A 23,002-nucleotide genomic window follows, 5' to 3' on the forward strand; every position below is an offset into this window, starting at 1 on the left:
AGAACTAACACAATGTTATGTAGAAACAACGATTAGTGAAAATGATGTCATGTTGTGCATCAAAACTTTACTTGATAATTTAATGTTGAGCATTTGTATCTATAATATCATGTAAAAAATGTATTAGGCCACCGAGCTCCATCCTAGTGTGGAAGCGGGGTCCCATGATAAGCCGAGCCTTAGAAGTTCTGATCTGTAAGCACTTCAAAAGAGAAAGGGGAGAATACCGAATCAGTGTAGCGCAACATTTTCAATGCTTGAGGCAAAGAAAAGAAATTGAGAGTGCTTTTGGTATACATGAACAAAATGCTGAAAATTTGGTTTGTATGGTCTGTTGATCATAGCCTTACTACTACCAGTCATTGATTTGCTTTAAAGTTCTGCAAATAAGCCTCGCCTATCTAGGCCTATAGGCTAATAATCTACAAAAACACATCCTGACTTGTTTTGTTTGATTAAAGTGTTAAAAGAATAAGACTTAAGGCAGAGACCATTAACAGTGCATTACCTCTGCGATACCATTTGTACTGGAGTAACTAAGGGGTGGGTGATGAGAAAGATCATCATCTTAAAGTGAAAGTGAATGTCAGTGTCTGCAAGAATGCATGATCATTAATCAGTGGAATGGAGTAGTATGAGTTGTAGCTTTTCTAATTGAACTTTTGGGGTATAGAAAGTGGTCATTCGTTTGTTCAGGCCAAAATTTTGTCCCCCCTGGTTTTGATAGGTTTTATGAATATATGCAAGAGGTTGCAACAGTGGACATGGCCTACTGTAGCCTGTTTGTGTCGATAGATGTGCTAGGTGGAAGCCTATGCCTAGCAAATGTATTGTGTCAATTGCATGTGATTACTGCTCAAGTGTAAGTTACAGTATCTAGCCCCTTGGCATAGGTGTATCACATGTAAGAAATGTACTAGCCTAACTTACATAGCCAAGGGAGATCTAGGATAGTAACAGGAATGCCAGTGGCTAGCCCAGAACCCAACCTGCGGGTCGGTACTGATCATGCATAATGTAATACAGTAAACAAGTTGATGGCCATGCAGTAGCTAATTACTGCATTCATTACATTATGTTGCCTCCATGACAAAAGGCCTCCAGACTGCAGTGTAGCAGTAGCCCTACAGTAAGCATTACCCCCTCTAGAGGCAATTAATAGCAAACGACTACAGTGTAGTTGGTATAAATTTAGGGGACCTCAAATATATGCACTATGCAAATTTTCAAAGTAACCAGTGAAAAGATTTCCTTACATCTGATGATTTGTACCACCAGGTTATTTTGCCTCCGCTTCCCTTCTTTATAGTCAAGAAAAGAGATTGGTAAAGTGCTGAGGTTGCTCTCCAATCCTTCTGATTGTAATGTTAAGTACTGTAGCCCATCTCTTAAGCATGGTAGGGTTTTGAACAAGAGTGGCCTTGAAGCTAAAGTAGTATCACATGCACAAGGCTTGAACAGCAAAGTACAGTAATATGGTTGCTTTAAAGCTATAATTTAGAGAGTGTCAGTTACCCACATGCATCCAACCAATGCATATTGTGTGTACTATATGTACGAACCTGACTTCACACATGTGTACAGTGCAAAGGGTCTATAGTAAAGTCAACTAATTCACATGTACACCTGTACAGGGAATAGTTTATCCAGTATCACAAAGGTGCTATGCAAAATGGACAACTTGCATTTCAAGTGCAAAGATGTATACAGCATCTTTTGTACATGTATAGAAACCATTCAAACCAAAGTATTTTTTATATGAGACCGAATTCAGAGCCTTAAAAAATGCTACACAATTTGAAATCCAATTTATTCCCTGCTGTATATTTTCAAACCACTGAACCAGAGAGACAGTTCTTGTTTTGTTGAGTAGAATGATAAAGTCATAACAAAGAATAAAATGCAGTATATTTTAAACCGGGGATTTGACAACGTGCCAGGGTTATTAATACTCCTGATTGATATTTTATACTATAAGTATTGAATATAGAGAGAATAGGGGAAAAATATGTTTGGCACCCTGAAAATGAATATATATATGGTGTACATAAAGTAAGGCAAAAAGGTAGCCTACCAGCTCCCTCACCCCCATCCTCTCCCCCATCCTCTCTTTCCCCTAAAAATTAAAACATGTGTACAGAAGGTTATGAAATAAAATGGGTCATTGTGGTACATCAACCTTGTGATTAATATTTCAGTATGATGCAACTAAAGTGCAACAGACTAAGGAATCACCCTTGGAAGGCCAAATTTGGGGTTTGGCAAAATGAAGGGAGGGAAGGAGTGAGGAAGGGAGGGGGCCAGGGGGGTTGGAGGAGGAAGCCAACAGAATTTTGCCTGAATGTTATAAAATGTGTTCAACATCCTCAAAAGTGGATGCTTTATATTGCAAAATCTTTTATTCATTTTTTACCCCCAAAAGAAAACTCAGGGGGACCATGCAGTTTTAGCCTTCCTTGCTTACCCCTTTCACCTCCACCATATATTTTTACATCCATGTTGAAAGGATTGAAATATTTTTAGTGTCTATATTCCGACTGATTCAGTCATTTCAGCAAATATGACGAGATAGTGATAAATTTGCCTGAGCAGGCTACATAGTACTACATAGTGCCTGTTGAGTTAGTTCCATTTCCTTCCTATACTTGCAAGATATAGATTGTCGTTCTGATTTGACCCATCGTCTACATTCTTTCATCCTACCAGCATCTTAATGGGTGCTGATAGATCATTCTACCCCTTGAGAGTACGCTCAACTGTATCTACCCTGTAAGCGGAAGGAAGTTATCCAATTGTCCTCGATACTTTTCTTGTAAGGGCACTTTTGAAATGCCTGCATATTTATTTTTAGTAATATGGCTCTCTTTGTAGATTATAACAAAGTCTGATTGTTAGGTGACACTCACTGGTAGGTGATGCTTTACTGGTGGGAGAATTACCTTAATCAATTAACAGATGAATTAGGGGGGTCATGGTGTTTCTGAAATTAATCCATTGTTTGACTCACTGTACAGTATCTCTGTGAGTACATTTCTGTGGGTACTGGTGGGTCTATGAGCACACCAAAGGCTCAGTGGGTCGCATTTACAACCATATGCGCTGATGTGAGGTGCAGGATGTGAAGGTGATCACAAATCGTACATTCAATTGCAGAAATGGAACTTTAGGTCATAGCGCCTTCTTGCATGTACTGTATCTGTGTCTTTGTAGTATGGGTTTACACTCAACTAACCAAAGAGAATTTGAATGATTTTGACTGAAATAAGGACCGAAGTAAATGGACATTTTCTCTGTACTATGCTTCCTGTTTTGTTTTTGTTTATTTACAGATCTGTGTAGTTTTATCAGCAAATATTTTACTTAATAGTCTACTTAATTTTGATCACTTTCATAATTTTTTTTACGATTCTTCTCTTCGACAGGATTGACTAGTTGTGCCGAAAAAGAGCGAGAGGAAGAAGGAAATCCAAAATGGAGAACCAAGGCCCTGGAAAATTCCTCATCGGCCTGGCGTTGTTGATAAATTTGTGCTCTTCCATTCTAATCGTATTTTTGAACAAGTGGATCTACACCGTATATGGCTTCCCAAACATCACGCTCACCTGTGTTCACTTTATCATGACCTCGTTAGGGTTAGCACTCTGTCTGCAATGTGGCCTCTTCATGAGGAAAGGTGTACCCATGCAAGCTCTAGTTCCTCTGAGTCTGACATTCTGTGGATTTGTGGTGTTTACCAATCTCTCGCTTCAGAACAACACCGTCGGAACCTACCAGCTCGCCAAAGCCATGACCACGCCGTGCATTCTCTTCATTCATACTTTCTTTTACGATAAAACGTATTCAAGAAGAGTGAAGTTAACATTGGTAAGTCAGCTCCTAAAATGGCAGCTAATTCTTTTTAATAATTTTTTTTGATATTTTTTGATTCCAACTTGTTTAAAATTTATCTATCTTTATTAATCGTACAGAACATTATAGAAAAAATATGTCTACATGAGTCCAGGGAATTATGAGTCCATGGTATTATGAGTCCAGGGAATTATAAATCCAGGGGATTATTTAGTGTTCAAATTGTGGTGTAGCAGAGTGCAGTTCAGTCCCTTTTAATGAAGTCCTATGGTTCCATTGTACAAAAACTGCTATATATATACATGTACATCTTTTGGACTTGTATAGCAAGTATTCTCATTTGGTATATTAAGCATTCTTACTTGTGACACTGGATAAATTATTCCGTGGAGTCTTATCTTTGTGGCAGGTGAGTAGTGGCTAAATATCAGAAATTGATTTCAAGGTTGGACAGGAAGTGTAAACTCTTGAAATGGATTTATTTTGATATCATTTCAATGTTTGCTGTACTACAGGCTCCTGCTTGACTATAAAGTACATCTTACACTTTGTTGCATATTTTTTTTGACTTGTTTCGGTATAAATACAGTAGTTTTAGGTGACATTAATTTGTTAGCCTTTCTGTTAAGAGGTGTGCATTGAACAGGTTTTCACCCCCAAAAAAGGAATAGAAATTAATTGCAAAATTGTTAGAAACATAACAAATTGTTTGTTTAATTCTTTACAGATTCCGATCACAGCTGGTGTTATACTCAACTCTATATACGATGTTCGATTTAATGTTAAAGGTACCGTCTATGCAACTCTTGGTGTTCTAGTAACATCACTATATCAAGTGGTAAGAGTTCATTTAAGTTAAATGTAAAAATACTCCAAATCAGATATGTATTTCTCATAGTTGTGTGCTTCATGTTTTGATGGGGTTTTTTTGCCAATAGAAAAGATATTCTTGTACAGTCTTTATAAAATGTTTCATGATGTCACTACAGCTTTCATCTGTTAAAGGAAGTCAAAACCATCATTAAGACACTACATGAATGCTGCACTGCCGATGGAGTCCTGTGCATGGAATGGTGCAATCCATGAAAAAGGACAAACAATTTTATGACATGCAAGAACCCACAGTATTAATCAAATCAGTGCCTTACTGGTCAGAGGCAATCAGCCGGTCATGTTCTCATTTTCAAGTGACTTAAATAATTTAGTCATTGTCTGTTAATGAACAAATCAAAATGGGTACCTACCTGATAAGGTCAATATTTGTTCGCCAATAATATTCAAAACTTTGCAAAATACATATTTTGATATTCAATTGGTTTGCGCATTAAATATCAGCATATTTTAAGCATAAATTGCAAAACAGTTTCTGTTACCATGGAAATTCTCTCCTTTCTCTGCTGCACACTGTATTGTTTGGTTTGTTGTCACAGCAACTGATTTATACCGCTTGAAAGTGTTACTTTTCAACAACTGTCCTAAGCCTACAGCACTTCCTTAACAAATGTACCAAGCGCTAGACTAGCCCACTTTCATAACATATGTACCTAGCCTAGGCTAACTAATTTACATCCCAGATGTATTTTGCATAGGCTATAGTCTATTTTCATAGCCGATATACCCAGCCTAGGCTAGCCTAGCATCTCCTATCCTATTTTCTGTTGTACATATGATGCAGGGCAACAGTTGTTGCCATTGATGATAAGGCTATGAAGCAGCTAATTGCACTCGCTCGGAGGCACTGAATCAAACCCTAGTGTTTACGTTCAGAGCAATGCAAAATTGGTTACTTGGGTCAAGTCTTGTGAAAAGAGTAAAACTTACATTTAATTTGGAAAGGAAACAAACTTTCACATAACTTTGCTCTTTTCTTATTTTCTAGTGGGTAGGTGTAAGGCAGAAGGAACTTAATCTCAACTCCATGCAACTGCTCTTCTTCCAAGCACCAATGTCAGTGATGATGTTATTCTGTGTTGTGCCTTTTTATGAACCATTACATGTAACCCTTGAACAGCAGTGGTCTTGGACTGCTCTGGTAAGTAAAGACACTGCAAATAATCATATTTTCTTTCTTATGGTTAGCTATGTTCGTCAACCGGATGCGTGCTAAGCAAGAAATCGAAACATTAAATTAGTCCCGGAGAAATGGTTTAAAAAAATCTCTCTTATGATACCGTATGATGAGTGACGACAGTACATTCATGTCCTTAGAATCTCCTGGGAATGTACAGTATGTAGAACAAACATAACTTCTCATGTTACATATAACCTTAGTCTGGGTAATTATAATCCATGTTCACACATATCCTCACTTCTTGCGGTAGTGATCGGTTTGCTCTGTAATTCCTTATTAACAAGAATGTGCAGTTGAGTAAAACATTACACAGTTTGTCAACACTAGATGGTCGATTCATGCTACTTTGTGTGTGAGGACACATGGTATAATAACTGCAGGGTAAACCTGTGGAGTTAATCAGGTTTTTTTTTCTCCTTTACTGTACATGATGAAGTGAGGATATATTTTACTCAAATAGGGTGAGAAGATTAATTCAATTAATATAGTTTTCTACCAGTAAAGAAGCACAGAAGAAAATGTTTAATCTCACGATAATGTCTCAAAGATTAGTAAACTTGTACTGTCGAACTTAAGGGTGGAGTTGCATTGTGGACAGATGTGACATTGTGCAATTTAACATCTACAGTAGGTGACTTGTAAGAACAGCAAAAGATACCATCAATTTCCAGCACTCATTTTGAGGCCTTTAGTGTTTTAAAGATTTCATGCCTTGGGCTGAGAAATATTGGCCTTGGCATTCCACATATTTGTCACGTTACATTAGGTTGTTCTTTTATGCTTGAGTGACTGATACGGTCTATTCAGCTTTGACGCCCAAAATGATGAAAGTGCTCAAAAAAGTTCACCTTTGTTCAGGAAAACAATGGAGTGTACTGTATCAGACAAGATATTGTATTTTAGTCAAACATGATTATGCCAATTTCTAAAGGGAAAACAGGTCTCTAAAATTGGCCCAAAATGACTTTTGTTTTGATTTTCCTGCAATGCTCTACCAAGTTCTTCAAGCAGGGCTTCTTGGACTTGACTTGGAATACATGTACTGTAGCTGTGTTCGACAATATTCCACCATACGTGACAGGATTTTGCTTTAAACTTTGGCATCTCTGAGAAGAGTGTTGTGATTGATTTCTGAAACGTCGCCATCTTTGAATAGATATAATTTACTTTGCTCCTCATTTGCCTGTCTCCAATCCACGTTTGCACTTTCCCACCTTCTGAGTATGTAACGCTACCCACTCTCTCCTCTTCCTTCTGAGTCTACCATTCAGCAGTAAAGCTAAGTGATTCTTTGCGGAATTTTCATCCAACTGTTTCTATCACATCCGGTAGACATAGTCTAAAATATTTTTGTTAATATCATCATCTGATTTGCCAATTTACTGTTATTGTGTATCTCTATACTTTCATAAAGTTGAAGAACTGAGACATTGAAGTCTCAAGGTGGAAAAATACAACATACTCAGACTGTCAGTGAACCAGAAATCCTCTCTAAAAAGTTCTTTACCCTCCATAGATTGCCATATCATTCTTCCACAAGTTTCCTACCAGGTGTGTTCATTCAAGTAACAAATTGTCAGCAAAACCCCCTGATCTTCTCAATGCTCCTCTGCCTCCCTCTCTCTCTCTGTTCTCTCAAAGATGCTAAAAGATAATTATCCATAGTAAGGCTTGATTTGAAGATAAATGACAATATTAATCAGAATATATAAGATAAATTATTAGATGAGATAAATTAACAATAATAAGATTAATGATAAAACATGCCCCCCCCCCAATTCTCAGATCTACATGAACAGTGTGAGAAGGCTTGGGTAAATTCTACCAAGTCTGAAATCTGGCACGTCTAGACAGAAGGTTGTGTGAATATGAAGAAAGGTGGGCTGTTTGGATAATGAAATCTCCATAGTTAGCATAGCTTGCCAATGCATTGTCTGTAAATAGCATAACATTGTCTTTTATAACATGAAATAAAGTACAATGACATAGCCACTTGCAATCATAGCTTTTGGCATTGGGGAAAACCTGTACAAAGTGTTGCTATGCTCATTTGCGATCACAAAACAGGAATTTGTTGATGGACTAGGGAACATTGGAGTAGAGTAACAATCAAACATGATTATGTTCAGCGAGGGTTGCTATGCTCGTTTGGGTCACTAAACAGGAATCTATTGATGGAATATGAAGCAAGGGTTGCTATTCTCGTTTCGGATCACAAACCAGGAGTCTGTTAATGGAATAGGAAGCAAGGGTTGCTATGCTTGTTTTCGATCATAAAACAGAAATCTGTTGATGGAATAGGGAGCAAGGGTTGCTATGCTTGTTTGGGATCACAAAACAGGAATCCGTTGATGGAATAGGGAGCAAGGGTTGCTATTCTCGTTTGGGATCACAAACCAGGAGTCTGTTAATGGAATAGGAAGCAAGGGTTGCTATGCTTGTTTTGGATCATAAAACAGAAATCTGTTGATGGAATAGGGAGCAAGGGTTGCTATTCTCGTTTGGGATCACAAAACAGAAATCTGTTCATGGAATAGGGAGCAAGGGTTGCTATGCTTGTTTGGGATCACAAAACAGGAATCTGTTGATGGAATAGGGAGCAAGGGTTGCTATGCTTGTTTGGGATCACAAAACAGGAATCCGTTGATGGAATAGGGAGCAAGGGTTGCTATTCTCGTTTGGGATCACAAAACAGGATTCTGTTGATGGAATAGGGTGCAAGGGTGGCTATGCTTGTTTTGGATCACAAAACAGGATTCTGTTGATGGAATAGGGAGCAAGGGTTGCTATGCTTGTTTGGGATCACAGTACAGGAATCTGTTAATGGAATATTGAGCAAGGGTTGCTATGCTTGTTTGGATCACAAAACATGCTTGTTTGGATCACAAAACAGGAATCTGTTGATGGAATAGGGAGCACTGGAGCAAAGTGACAATGAAACATGATTATGTTCATCATTATACAATTATTACAATGGTTGGGAATTAGGATTCAGATTATCCGTGATCTGAACAGAGAGCTCTGGATAATCCAGGGATTACTGTATGAAAGTGTCGTAGGCCAAGGATTACAGGTCAAGTTATTTTTGAAAAGAACCAGTCTTGTACTTCAATGGAACTCATTGGTACCCCCAAAATCAGTTAGAATGTAATGAAAAGATCACTTGTGCTCAAAATTGTCAAAATTTGATCTTACTTACACTCCCAAATATTTCCCCACGTTGATCCATTTAGTTGACTAAATTAACCCCCCCTCCCCTCCCTCCACTCCTCAACCCCAGCACACCATTTGCCATACCCAAGAAAGAAATTTTACGGTGCCAAAATTGTGGAGCCAGTACTGATGAAGTTTGAACGTATGTTTTGACATTGTTCCGAAAAGCCCACTAATTCCTTTTTGCTCAATCTGTACCTTTGCTGTTGTAAAAGGTCAAGTGAATATCCTGTAATCCATTAAGTGGATTTTGCCACAATGACCATTGACCACTACCGTATATGGTGTGGTTTGAGCAGACTTCCTATGAGAAGTTAGCATAAACAATCTTTGGCTTTGTCCTGGTGTCCTCTCTGTATCATGTTAACTCGCTTTCAAGATACAAGTGAAAACTGCCACTTTCCTGCACAAAAATTTAAGCTGTGAACTTATTTCACCAATTATGAAGATGATGGAAAAACGTTTTTTTTTTCTCAAAAAGCCTTAAAACTTCCAAGTGAATTTCAAGTAGATGTTTCATTACTGAACGTGTAAAGTAGCTTATACCCTGCTACAGAACAACTTTTTATAAGTGTCGGAAGTGAAGTTTTGAAGGAGAAGTAAAGTGTTTTTTGAACTATAAGCAGGTAGGGATTAGTCATTATTTATCAAACCTTTCACGTTAAGCCGGGTTAGTCTGTTAATACCACGTGATTGTAAAAATCTTCAAGGCTGTGGCTGCATATTCATTAATATTTTTGATTGTTATTAAATAACATTATATATAGCACTTACTCTAACAGTAAGTTCTAAGTGCTTTAACAAATGAAAGAAACTTCAAAACTTAATAAAAGGAAATAACAATGGGAATTAAATAGATAATAATAATAAGTAATATTTATATAGCGCATAATCAGTAAAGCTGCTCGAGGCCCTTTACAAATGTAAAACCTAAAAACAAATAGTAACAAAATCCAAAATATTAAATATATAGAACCAATAAGGCAAAAAATGTAAAAGCAACAATATAAAAAACACCTGTACTAAACGATACTAGAAAAAAAAAAATTAAAATAAAAAAAAAAGCCCAAAACGCTATAGTCCAAAAAAAATTCAGAAGTAAGTAAATAGTAAAATAGATTAAATCGTAGTCAATATTTAAATATAAATAAGTATGAGAAACTATACTACAGTAAGACAATTAATTGTAAAATACTAAAACAGATAGTAATAAACACCCAATACTAAACGATAATAAATAGAACCCTAAACGTAGATAAGACAATAAAAACTATGAACATAAACTAGAAAACAGTAAGAGCAAACAAGAGATACTGTAAAATCTAGACTAACAAGAGGGCAGCATAACAGTTCTGAAATGAAAGAAAACAGAGAAACACAACATGTGTGACATCTAGAACTAGGACACACCCTACAACTAATTTGCATACATGTACATGAATTCATGATATGCCTTGAAATGATTTAATACTATATTTGCAGTACTTTCATGATCTTAGTTTTGTGTCTATTTGTGTCTGTTTTTGTGTTGTTTTTATTTATTTTTCTGAATCTCGATAAGAGCATAACTTTTATGAAATGTATCTTTAATCATTTTGTTGTCACTATTTATTTGTTTACATTTCTGTAAATCTGTATCTTTATTTACATTGACTATTAATTTTCTGTTTTTTTTTTGGGTTTTTCTTGCAGCTTTTGGTGGTGGCGTCTGGTTGTGTTGCGTTCTCTGTGAATCTTTCAATTTACTGGATCATCGGCAATACATCTCCTATAACGTATCCTTTTACAGTCGTAAAGTTTAACTTGTCAAATCCAGGAATTTTCTCAAATGATGACAGCTTATAAAATATTTTAGAATTCTCCAGAGCTCTATAAAAGACACACACACCACTATTACAGTGTACTATTACATTATTATATAGAAAATACCATTTTAAATACTGCTGGTAGAAATTGAAAAGACCAAGCTTGATGTATGTGATCAAATAAATGCCTATAAAGCACAAACACACAAAAACCAGATAGATAAAGAGCTCTTGAATAGCAGCCTCGAAACATGTCAAAGTGCACTTTAAATTTGTTCAAAGCCACAAGTTTCTTTGAAGCTAATTGAGCATTTATAAATCAAGTTGGTATTAAAACATCATTATAAGTAAAATAGATAACTGCAATTTTTTTTTAGGTCTCCTCCAATGGAAGTATTCCTTTTAAGCTGAGTATGAACATAGCCTATATTGCTTAATAGGTTGATATCAATTATGTCTGAATTAAAAAAGAAATTTCAAATCAGTATTATTTATTATAAAAGTACTCGTCGGCCACTTTTGCAGCTGAGACGAGAAGTTATATGCATTTTTTAAATTTTCTTACACAGGCTCTCCAGTGGATAAGCAGTTTGCTAACTGTCTTATTTTACTTTAACTTATAACGTTGTAATGCACTATTTCCTTAAGTTGTTATAATCATCAGATACAACATGGTCGGACATATGAAGTTCTGCCTGACTCTTTTAGGCGGTTACTTTTTGTTTCATGACCCCCTGGCGTCCAATCAGCTGGTTGGAGTAGCACTAACGTTTTCAGGGATTCTTCTATACACGCACTTTAAGATGAAAGAACAGCAACAGGCGAAACTTGCATCTAAAGTATGGTAAGATTTAAGTTTAAGTATTTCCTTCAGGTAAAGTTTGGATGATTTAAGGATGTTAAGGTTGTGGCCGTTTGGGTGTCATTGTAGACACACAGGCTAACCAGCACGCATTCTGGTGGCATATAGACATATGTCATCCTCATGGGCATAATGAGATACTTCTAATTACGCCAAAATTGATACTCTTAAAAAGAATGAGTAAACTAATTTATCAACCGATTTCACATCTGTGACTGCCATGTTCTTTCCTTTTTTGGTTTCTTTACAACATATGAGCTTGTTGCTTTTCCATCAGGCTTTGATGAAGGATATGCTTACAGAGCATATCAGACAAAATGATGGGGAGGGGGAGGGGAAGCAGGGGAGAGAGGTAGAAGGAAGAGAAGCAGAAAGGGAGTAAAGTAGTGATTTACTGACTGTACCTTTGGCATTTATGTGCTTCAATTGGAATTGTGACAGCATATCTCTGATAAAAATAGTTGCTGATTCCTTTCTTAAACACATGTGTTTTGCAGTTCATCTTGAAATACAAAAAAAAAAGAAAAAAGAAGTGTTGTCATAGTTGAGTTGGACTGATGAATTTTGTGACTTATTCCTTTGAAACGGAATTCCTCTACACTGGGAAGGTTAATTCCCTGGGTATAAACACAGGTCATGCTGACCCAGTCGGAAATAAGCATTCATTGCACACTGCTGCAGTAGCATGATAGTGAACATTATTGTAGTAAATACCTTACAGCTAGTTGATATTTTGCTGTACCCCATGGGAGTGTTACTTTCTCTCAGAATCGTTTCTGTGGTGCTATCTTAGCCAAAGTCATCTAATCATGAGAGATTTCACAGGTATTCAGTGGATTCTCTCACACACCTTAAGTGATCAGGGTCTTATTTTTTAGTGATCTAAGTTTGCATAGTTGTTTTTGAAGACTCTTCATTTTGCCTCCTACAAAGTAGTACTATGGTTACATCTGTACATTTTTTGTATAGCAAGATGCTCATTTTGCATGTAGCATTTGGCGATACTATAACCTGATAAAGTAAATTCTCTGTTCATCTGAGTCTCTTATTGTAACTCTTTCTTGTGATTGCGAAACTCAAATCATCATAACTTGGTGCACAGGGACATTGATATTGTAGTACGTGTAGTACGTCTTATGCTGCAGGGTTAAATGTTGGTTCACATATGTGCATGAATATGCTTATTTACCGGAATATGCATATGGTCATGAATATGCATATGATTGAATACCTTAGTAGGAGAGGTAGCCAGCATTGTCTGTGAAACCAACATGAAAAGTCCAGAGAAAAGTTTGACATTGGAGCAAAGGAAGAGTGAACATTTGCTAAAAGTGAATATTACCCTCAGAATAGCAAACACCAAGGGATAGCAAAGTCATGAAGTCACCGTGAAAATATTTAGCCACTCCCACTTGTCATGATGATGGTGGGGGAGGGGAAGGGTTGGACAAAGGGGTGTCAGGTGTGGGTGGGAGGGGTTTAATACTTGACAGCAGACTGCTTGACACAACAGCCTCGCTTCTTTTGCAAACCCGATATCTTTACATTATTTCTATTTTCTGTCCTGTTTCTCTCATTGCTTGCATTTGCTTCCTGATTGCCATAGTTGAATATTCATGATGGAGTTGTTGACAGGTAATTTTATGCAGTCAGTTCCATTTCAGATACTGCAAGTCACGCCCACTTTTTTTGCACCTCATCACCTAGCTTTTTTAGTACCTGCATTTTGTTAGCACAATTAATGCTTTCCACTTATTTAGCACTATTTATGATTTCTGAATATTTCAAACGATGATATAAATTTCTAAAACTGTCCTTATCTTACAGACTATCAACAACAGGATCATTTTCAAATGTGACTGTAATAGTAAACACACTAATTGAAGAAAATTATAGTCGACTTAAGCTTTGTAGTCTGACTTATTATAATCCGCTCCCTGTCAAACTGGCAGGAATTACAAAAAAGTTGAAAAGCAAAAAACAAAGTAATCAAAGTTATTTCATATTACACTTGCGCATCTAAACTGAATGCTACAAAACATTCTGTACTCAAACCACCCAGTTTGGGAAAATATTTTAGGAAATGCTTTTTCAGCAATTTCTTCAAATCACTTGAACTGAAAGTTTGTGTGGTGTGTGAGTATCCTGTTTCTATCAGGTAAAGGGTTACAAACTGTTGGTACTGGCAGTGCAAATGCTTTGAAGCATGATATGACATGACAGTATAGAACGGTATTAGCATTGAAAAACTGAGCCAACTGGCTTCTGACTCAAACAGAGTGACTTATGAATATGCATGAATGCATGGGCTGATATATATCTCATATTCAATTTTTGCATGATTGTGTAACGTTGAATAATGTAGGACACAGTGTCTCCTCTGCTTTGACTTGTCTGTAATTCATTGTAAGGAAAGAGGTCTCCTGAAACTTTCTTTGTGAAGATACCTTCACCTCATATTTTTATGCCCCAGAAAGCGTCCGTCAAGGAGAATCATGCTAAAAATGTGTGCGCACACACATTAGCAGTTTAAGACGAGTGAAGAAAATTGTATATTTAATGATGAAAAATAATCACATAACTTTCAGTAACGTGCCGTACGAAGGTTAATTCTCGTCGGGCATTTCAAAATTCGACAGTAGAACTTTTACTGTATTTATATTAAGACCTTTGAGTTGAAAATGTAAGACAACTACATTACTTTTTAACGTTTGCTTGAGGGAATGGGAGAGGAGTTTGTCAGAAAATGAAAGTTCAAACTCTGTTCTGTATCTATCAACTGTTTGGAACTGCCCCCAAAGTTTTGCATGTTTACCCATTTCTTTTTTTTTTTGGGGGGGGGTGGGAGAGGAGAGGAAGGGTGAATTATGGAGCATGGACTTCCAACTCCTGTCTCTCTGAATGTTGCTGTGCATTTATAATATGATCTGTGACATAGACATTAAAGTATAGCTGACACCTAACTGTACTGTCAGGCCTAGAATTTCACAGTTTTTAACCACTTGCTAAAACAATGCCAGTGCCGTTAAAAATCTACTTGCTAAAGTAAAAATCTGACCAGCTCTACTGGCAGACAAATAGATAATATGCCAATGCCCTTCTTGTTTTGTGTGTGTCTGGCTAACCACAAAATCCACTGTCATATTAGCCAGTAAACAGCCTTGAATTTGGAGTCCTGAATATGCCTGTTTAATAAATCTCATATTTAATATAGATATCCATTATACAATACAGTACATCTCACTATTGATTGGTAACCCTACATTCTACATAAATTTGTTTGTATCACTTTGATTTCATATTCAGCTCCCTCCTCTTGATCATCAAATTTGAAATTGCTTCTTCACTTGTTGACTTCTTGTGAAAGAAAATTGGAAAAAAAAGGAAGACCAATCTAATTCCCTGTGGTATTTTGCATAATCTTTGTGGATAACTTGCACTTTGAAAGTAGAATATATGTCCAATGTCGCCATTATTACAAAAGTTTACAATAACTTTTACACAGTATATGAATTAAGATCATAGAAATAGTGTGATATATATGTAGCAAACCTTCCAAGCAGCTATTGAGAAACATCAGCACTGTATTTTTGGAGAGTGGAGACCCAAAGGGGAGGGAGATTTCAAAATTTATGATGTTATGTCAGGGTTCACTACTTGATCAGTTTGCCAAATGTATGATATTCATGGTACCATAGACGAGAGGGTGAAATAATTTATTTTATTATCCTCACCTTTTTATAATGAATATATAAACATTGTTTATGGAACATTGAACATTCAAATATATTGTGATGTCATGTTAGGCTTTGTTGAAGTACATATTGTGTCGAGAACACAATAAAAATTTGGTTGAAACTCAATCATAGAAACTTTATGTAATTATTAAATGATAAAATATCAAATTTGTTTGAAGTACTACTTTTATCTTAGCAAACAATGAGTCATGGAAATACTTACAATATTCAAACACTATCCACAATCGCTCTGCGATGTCAATTTTAGACTTGCCAAAGTCATCACTGTTTATGTATATGACTTAAGCTTGACCAAGTCATACAATGACACTTATCAATAGAGGGAGAGATTTTTATCACTCGTGTGGGCAAAATAGTTACTCTGTGAAGTAGGTAAGGCCTAGAATTTCACTATTTTAGCCACAGTTTGCTAAAAAAATTAAAGTGCTAGCAAAGTTGATGACTTGTTTAAATCCATTTCCCACTTGCCACCTCTCAGTGGTTATATTATATTCGATGGTTATGCTCTTAATGTCGTCTGACAACAAAATCTAAGTGCCGTCTTTTTCTACTAGTAAACTGGTTTGTGTCTTATGCAGCAAAGGGTCACTTGATATTTTCCTTCACAAATAAATGTACTGCCATTAATCTTCCAGCTACTTAGTTTCTTATAAAAGTATAAATTTTACTAAATCATAGTACAAATTTGTAACAGTTTTGTCCGGATCATATTTTCTTCAAACGCATAACAATCCATTTTGCACAAATTTTGCGTCTTTCAAAAGTCAAGATAATTGTTATGGTGGTGGGAGACTCTATTTTCTTTTTTCTTGCTTACCACAGATCTTTTGCCATTACCTAACTACCTACCTATCTGCACTACCTGGTGTGTACATCTTTTCTTTAACAAACTTCTTCTTTTTGTGTTTAATATCCCTTTTCAGAGATATAATTGTGGTCATGCAATCGCATAATAAGATCAGAGGGCTGCTTTAACATATATGCAGACTTTTGAATTTTACTGTGTACAATAGTATTACCTTCATCATCCTATCCATGCTTTGAACATATTTCCTTATCATTATGATTGCCTGTAGGTATAGCATGATAAAAGTAAATTGCTTAAAGCTTTTTCTTCTTATTATTATTATTATCGAATGCGATTTAGAAATATTGCTCGCTAAATATGCCTATCTTAGTTTCAATAAAAAAAAAAATCAATAAAAGAATTATTGATTTTCAGCCTGGAGGAGAAACACAGTCATCACAGAAAATTGATATTCATGCTGTTTATTACACCTTAGACAGACCCTCTCTGGTTTTCAATTATCTTTAAAACACAATATATCATTTCAGGTGCAGGGCAAAAAGTTATCTATTCATGAAGTAAGGCATATACATACTGTATGTATGTACTGCTATATCATAGCACACACATCCAGTGAGCTCGACTTGAAATCTTGTCAACCATTTAGGCTTGAACCACGATGGGTTTTACTATTAGCTCACATGTGAATGCTCTAGATTCACCAAGGGCGGCGGAACCGGGGGGGCACAGGGGGCACGTGCCCCCCCACTTTTCCTCAGGTTAAAAATGTGCCCTTTTTCTACATAAAAATTTCTAAATAAATAAAGAGTTTACAAAGCGAAACCCACGTCGAATGAAATATTTCGGGAAGTTTAAATGTTTACTACCACAGTCGTAAGAGCCCAATTTGTTTTTTTTTTTTGGGGGAGGGGGAGGGCTGTAACGACTTGCCCGAAAAATATTACCAAACTTTTTCGCGCGCTACGCGCGCGTTCAACATGTTGCCCTTCGACGTTGGTGCCCCCCCAGATTAAAAGTGCTTCCGCCGCCCTTGAGATTCACCTTCATCAAGATGTGTGAAATTTCTTGCATTGATAAATGATGTGCCAAGAAAATGATCTGCAGTCAGCTCTCTCCTTAATTAGTTAATTGCTACTACTCCTCCAATCCTGGTATGCCTTTAACAATGGAAGTCTCTAATTAATACTTCACCATCTGTTTGTTATGTTTTGACTGAACTTAGTTCCTGTCACAATCACTACATCCAAGTCCAGTGTTCTTGCATATACATCTAATAAATCAATCTTTGTAATTAAACGTCTTGCATTAATATACACACACACCTACATGTACGTCTTGCTGCTCCCTTGTTATGAAAGTATTTCCACAACTTTTTCAAGACTATCCACCTCGGTCTGCTTCCTACTCACCCCCCCCCACCCTTCCCCACACCATCAAAAAGTCTGCCATCCATTCATAGTGGTTAAAGGAAGCATGCTGCCTTTCTGATATATCAATAACTTTAATTAATTTATCTCATTTGTTTCGCCTTTGTTCATTCTGGTCTTCATTTCTTCTCTAATTTGATGACCTATTCGTTGGTTATATGTTCAGTCGGGTGAACATACACATTAGCATACTGCATTCTTTATTTTAGTTCCTTTGCTCGTTTCAACAGCCTCACTTTAGTCTCTGTTCGTTTCATCCCTACACTAACTTAGATCTAATGGTCCTTGAAACCTATCCACTTGCGCAATTTCTCCTGGTGTAATCGTGAATTTCTGCAGCAATTGTTCATCCTTTAATACCACTAATACCACATTATCACTCTCTATTTTTCCTTTTCTCCCTGGATTGTATTGCTTTGTTTTTTTTCTCTTCATTCCTGACAGCAATGGGTTGTGATTCCATTGAATGCAGCTTGTCCATAATTTCCTCTATTTCCCCCCTTCACATTCTAAGGCACATTCAACCATTAACCTTAACCTGTTCTAGGTACACTTTATTTGTTTCTGCCCTTGCCTTCACTTTATTAATGACCGATCATTGCAGCCCAGTTTTTCCCCAATCTCTTTCATTCCCCCACCCCCTCCCCCACCCCCTGCCCCCCACCATTATCAGAATTCATGAGGTACATCTTTCCACAGATTCTAGCTCTTTCACAGAGATTGAGCGAATTAAAATTTAAGTCCTAAGCCAATGACACAGCAAATAATAATAATAATATTTTCTTATATACCTGAGGCGGTTTCAATGCGCTTAGAACTGTACTGTCAAATAGAACTGTACTGTCAAATAATACTCTATCCACTGTTTCACAATTTGGACAAGCACGACTTAAACATGTGCTATGGTAGTCAATAACACTATGGGCATAATTTCAGATCAGATCTGGCAATTTAGAAAGGTTTTAAAAATTGGTTATTAGAGTTTTGATTAAAAGGCTTGTATCGTAAACAAGGTAGTGAAACTTCTATGTTGTAGTCAAATGGCAGCACTCAGCCAGGAAGGATTTTTTTCTGTATGGACAAGAAGGCTTTTTTCATAAGTGTGACGGCTTCTTTTTTGTAATAAGTTATTTGCCTGAATTGTGATTTCAGAAATTTAATCCCAGAGTTTTTTGATACTGCCAACAATACGATTTGACACAATTGACTCTTTTCAGCTGCTGTCTTTTCAAGTCGATTGAAATCTCTTAAACTGCAAAGCTTCACAAATTTTTAATTATTGTGACTTTGAGGGAACAAATTATTAATATACTGGGGGAGATTCTACATATAGTTATAAAATATCCCCTGAATGTCTTTATATTAGAAATAATCAGGACGGAGTTTCTACACCATTGTATCTACATAGTTTCCAAGGTTACCTTATTTATTGCTAAGGGATATTGCTCACTGAGACATTTCATTATGTACCCCCTCTCCCTGCCACGTTCTACATCTTTGAAGAGATAATTTCAAAACCTCAAGATATAAGTTTTTGGTTTGCATGTCACAACTGTAATGTTTTTGGTTCCTTGCTTTAGCAAAAGGAACCTATGCAGTCAGGTTGGCGTATGTGTGCGTGTGTGTATGTGTGTGTGTGTGTGTGCGTCTGTGACACTTGCTTGGGTACGCTCTATCTCAATAAGGGAATGTTGGATTGAGGCCAAACTTGGACTATTGATCCGCCATATGGAGAAGGTGTGCCCTATTGTTTTTGGTGCCCACAAAGGTCACCAAAGGTCAGTTATGGTCCAAAAACCGAAAATATTAAAACTGCAATAACTCCCAGTGCCAATGTGCGACAAGATTGATATTTTGGGATAAGTTGTGAACTGGTTAGGGGAGCATTTTCAAACTTAACTGTCATGTGATCCGAGGTCACCAAAGGTCAATTAATGATAAAAAACTAGTATTTTTGCAATAACTTGAGAACCAAATGTCTGTTAGGGTTGGGAGTTGCCTCAATGTAATCCGATTGTCGACCCGCATCTGGGTGACCCTTGACCTCAATTTGACCTCTGGTGACCTTTTCGTGTTTTGGGGATTTTTACATTTTTAATGCTATTTTCAGATGTCAAAGGTACCTTCTGATCATAAATGTCAATAGGTTGACCCCGTGTGACCTTTATGTGCGAAGTTATATGGGGTCAAAGTTTTTCGTTCGGAGTTAGGATGGTTTTACAGACTTTTCGTTTTGTTTTTTGGAATCAGGAGATTAAACTACATCTGAAATCAAGGTCAAAAGGTCAAAGGTCACATTAGAAAAAATGTGCTTATTTTGGGAGGAAACGATCAAAAAAGAAAATGTTTGGTTTTGATGCTAGATTTGGATATCAAAGGTACCTTCCGATCAAAAATGTCAATTGGTTGACACCTGTGTGACCTTCGTGTGCGAAGTTATACAAGGTCAAAGTTAATTTTCAGACATTTAATGCAACAACTCCCAATTCCAAAGTGTGGCATGGTTGATATTTTTGGACAAGTTGCAAATGGTACAGGGGAATATTTTCAAACTTAACGGTTATGTGATACAAGGTCACCAAAGGTCAATTAATGTCAAAAAAGTAGTATTTTGGGGGTAGAAAATGGGCAAAGAAAAGAATGTTTGATTTTGTATGCTCTAATTTAGGTCTCATCAATCAAAAATGTCAATAAGTTGACCCAAGGTGACCTTTGTATGTTAAGTTATATGAGGTCAAAGTTAATTTTCAAACATTTAGTGTAATAACTCCCAGTGCCAAGGTGTTACACAGTTGATATTTTGAGACAAGTTGCAAATGGTATAGGGGAATATTTTCAAACTTAACGGTCATGTGATCCGAGGTCACCAAAGGTCAATTAAGGATAAAAAACTAGTATTTTTGCGATAACTTGAGAACAAATTGTCCGTTAGGGTTGGGAGTTGCTTCAATGTAATCCAATTGTCGACCCGCATCTGGGTGACCCTTGACCTCTGGTGACCTTTTCGTGTTTTGTGGATTTTTACAGTTTCGATGCTATTTTCAGATGTTAAAGGTACCTTCTGATCATAAATGTCAATGGGTTGACCCCCATTTGACCTTCGTGTGCAAAGTTATTTGAGGTCAAAGTTAATTTTCACACATTTAATGCAATAACTCCCAGTGCCAAGGTGTGACAAGGTTGATTTTTTTGGACAAGTTGCAAATGGTATAGGGGAATATTTTCAAACTTAACGGTCATGTGATCCAAGGTCACCAAAGGTCAGCTAATGTTCAAAAAGTAGTATTATGGGGGGAGAAAAATGGCAAAGAAAAAATGTTTGAATTTTTACAGTCATGCTCTATTTAGGTCTCACCAATCAAAAATGTCAATTGGTTGACCTCCGGGTGACCTTTGTGTGTGAAGTTACATACAAGTTCAAAGTTAATTTTTTGACATTTAATGCAATTAAATCTCAATGCCAAGGTGTGACATGGTTGATATTTTGGGACAAGTTGTGAATGGGGTGGTGGAACATTTTGAAACTTAAAGGTCATGTCATCTGAGGTCACCATTGTTATCATATCTGTTGACACGCTTGTAGGTCTCTTATATTTCTTACATTTGCGACGCCATATTTAGATCTCAAAAGTGCCTTTTGATAAAAAATCCGATCACATTTTGTGATCACAAAAGTGTTGGCTATAGTGTTGGTTACTTTATGGGAACATGTAGGACCACTGGACCACAATTACTTGGACTATTTCAGCCCAATCTTGCTTGGTAATATTATGTGTATTGTCATATACCCCAAGCAAGGAACCACAGTGCCCTTGGGCTCTTGTTATGCTTTAGAAATGATATCCTTTTCTTGTCCTTGTGATGGTTCGAGGTAAAGAGGAAATTTGAGACCCCTGAATTTTTAAAGTATGCTGCTGGTTGACAATGAAAGAAATGTCTAGATTTTTCCCTCATTTGAAATTATAATGTCATTACCAACAAAATAATAGAAAAAAATTGCAACCTTGGGAAATTCACAATACAGACAGATTTTTTGAGAGGATTTATAAAGTAAAGCAGAAATAATCATTTCTGGATGGTAACAAATATCAATGAAGACTTTCCTTACTGAAATGTTACCATGGTAACTTGTAATGTTCACACAAGAATGTCACAAAATTATGAAAATCATGCAAATAGATGTTATGAACCTCTTCCTCCCTCCTCCCCTCCCTCCCCCTATACTAAGAATGCTTAAAAAGATTGATTCAGTACTTTGAAACTCCATTTTGAAAGTGGCCATGATACTGTAGCATAACTGGCAATAATTATTGTCACTATGTACAGTAGTCACATAAATGTAAGATATGAAACTTTTATCAGGGTATCATTCCATACCCAAAGTTTACACAATGAGTCGGAATATTCAGAGTAGTTAACAGAACTTACAACCTCCACCTGGAATCAAGGCAGGGCCTCCCACTCTGTGTGGACAATATAACCAACTATGGCTATGGACACTGTTGTTAGGTCGAGAGGTTCCAAACCAGTTAAGGAAGGGCGTCAATTCTACTGTAGGCCTCGCCACCTGTATCGAACAATACTAGTCCTCTTTGGTGACATGCATATATATATATAATTACATACAGATCGAGACACAAGAAAAATTCCACTTCACGACCGGTTTCGTCCATTTGGGACTCATCTTGTGAATGTAGGAGTCGAATCCCGGACCTTTGTGTCACAGACCGAAGTCCACATTTTTTCTACTGGTGTGTGAATGCGTATAAACTGGATTTGTATAACTGTTAATGAGGGCGTATTACCCACGTGTTATGATTTGACATATTATTATATATCTATCATACCACTTGCTACACATTCATTTCTTATTTATGGCTTGGCTTGCCTACATATAGAAAGTGGTAATTTTTTTTAAATTGTCAGATTCAAAGCACCAGGGGTGCACTCTGTACAATGATAACACTTGTAATCAATCACTCATGTACCTTTTTAAATTGTATTCTGCAAAAGTTTGCACAGTCAGTCAAAAGTGGAATGGTTTCCTTGGAAAGTAATTAATTAATACTGATGCCTGTAAACTTTTATAGTAAATCCAGTTGATCTTTTAAAGCCATCTCACTAGATTTGTATAAATTTTGCAATTCTGTCAGTTCTGTTAAACGACCGGTGCCCTCTATAGAGCTTCCTCCTCATCCTTCCCAAAAAG

The 23,002-nt window shown here is 36.7% G+C and overlaps 1 protein-coding gene across 5 annotated transcripts in view; it reads left to right on the forward strand.

The window, feature by feature from the left end:
* Positions 1-23,002, forward strand: part of LOC139961570 (solute carrier family 35 member E3-like) — a 29,931-nt gene that overhangs the window by 1,739 nt on the left and 5,190 nt on the right. For 3 of the 5 annotated variants that reach the window (XM_071960856.1, XM_071960855.1, XM_071960857.1), the window contains exons 2-6: positions 3,423-3,864; positions 4,577-4,687; positions 5,729-5,881; positions 10,826-10,908; positions 11,603-11,782. In XM_071960856.1, the coding sequence (XP_071816957.1) occupies positions 3,472-3,864; positions 4,577-4,687; positions 5,729-5,881; positions 10,826-10,908; positions 11,603-11,782 (920 nt within the window). In that variant the 5' untranslated portion in view covers positions 3,423-3,471. Of the gene's footprint in view, positions 1-3,422; positions 3,865-4,576; positions 4,688-5,728; positions 5,882-10,825; positions 10,909-11,602; positions 11,783-13,406; positions 13,436-16,380; positions 16,424-23,002 lie in introns of all 5 variants that reach the window. The other 2 variants (XM_071960858.1, XM_071960859.1) reach the window with 2 other exon arrangements.

This window comes from Apostichopus japonicus, chromosome 20 (genome assembly GCF_037975245.1).
Source record: "Apostichopus japonicus isolate 1M-3 chromosome 20, ASM3797524v1, whole genome shotgun sequence".
Lineage (NCBI taxonomy): Eukaryota > Metazoa > Echinodermata > Holothuroidea > Aspidochirotida > Stichopodidae > Apostichopus > Apostichopus japonicus.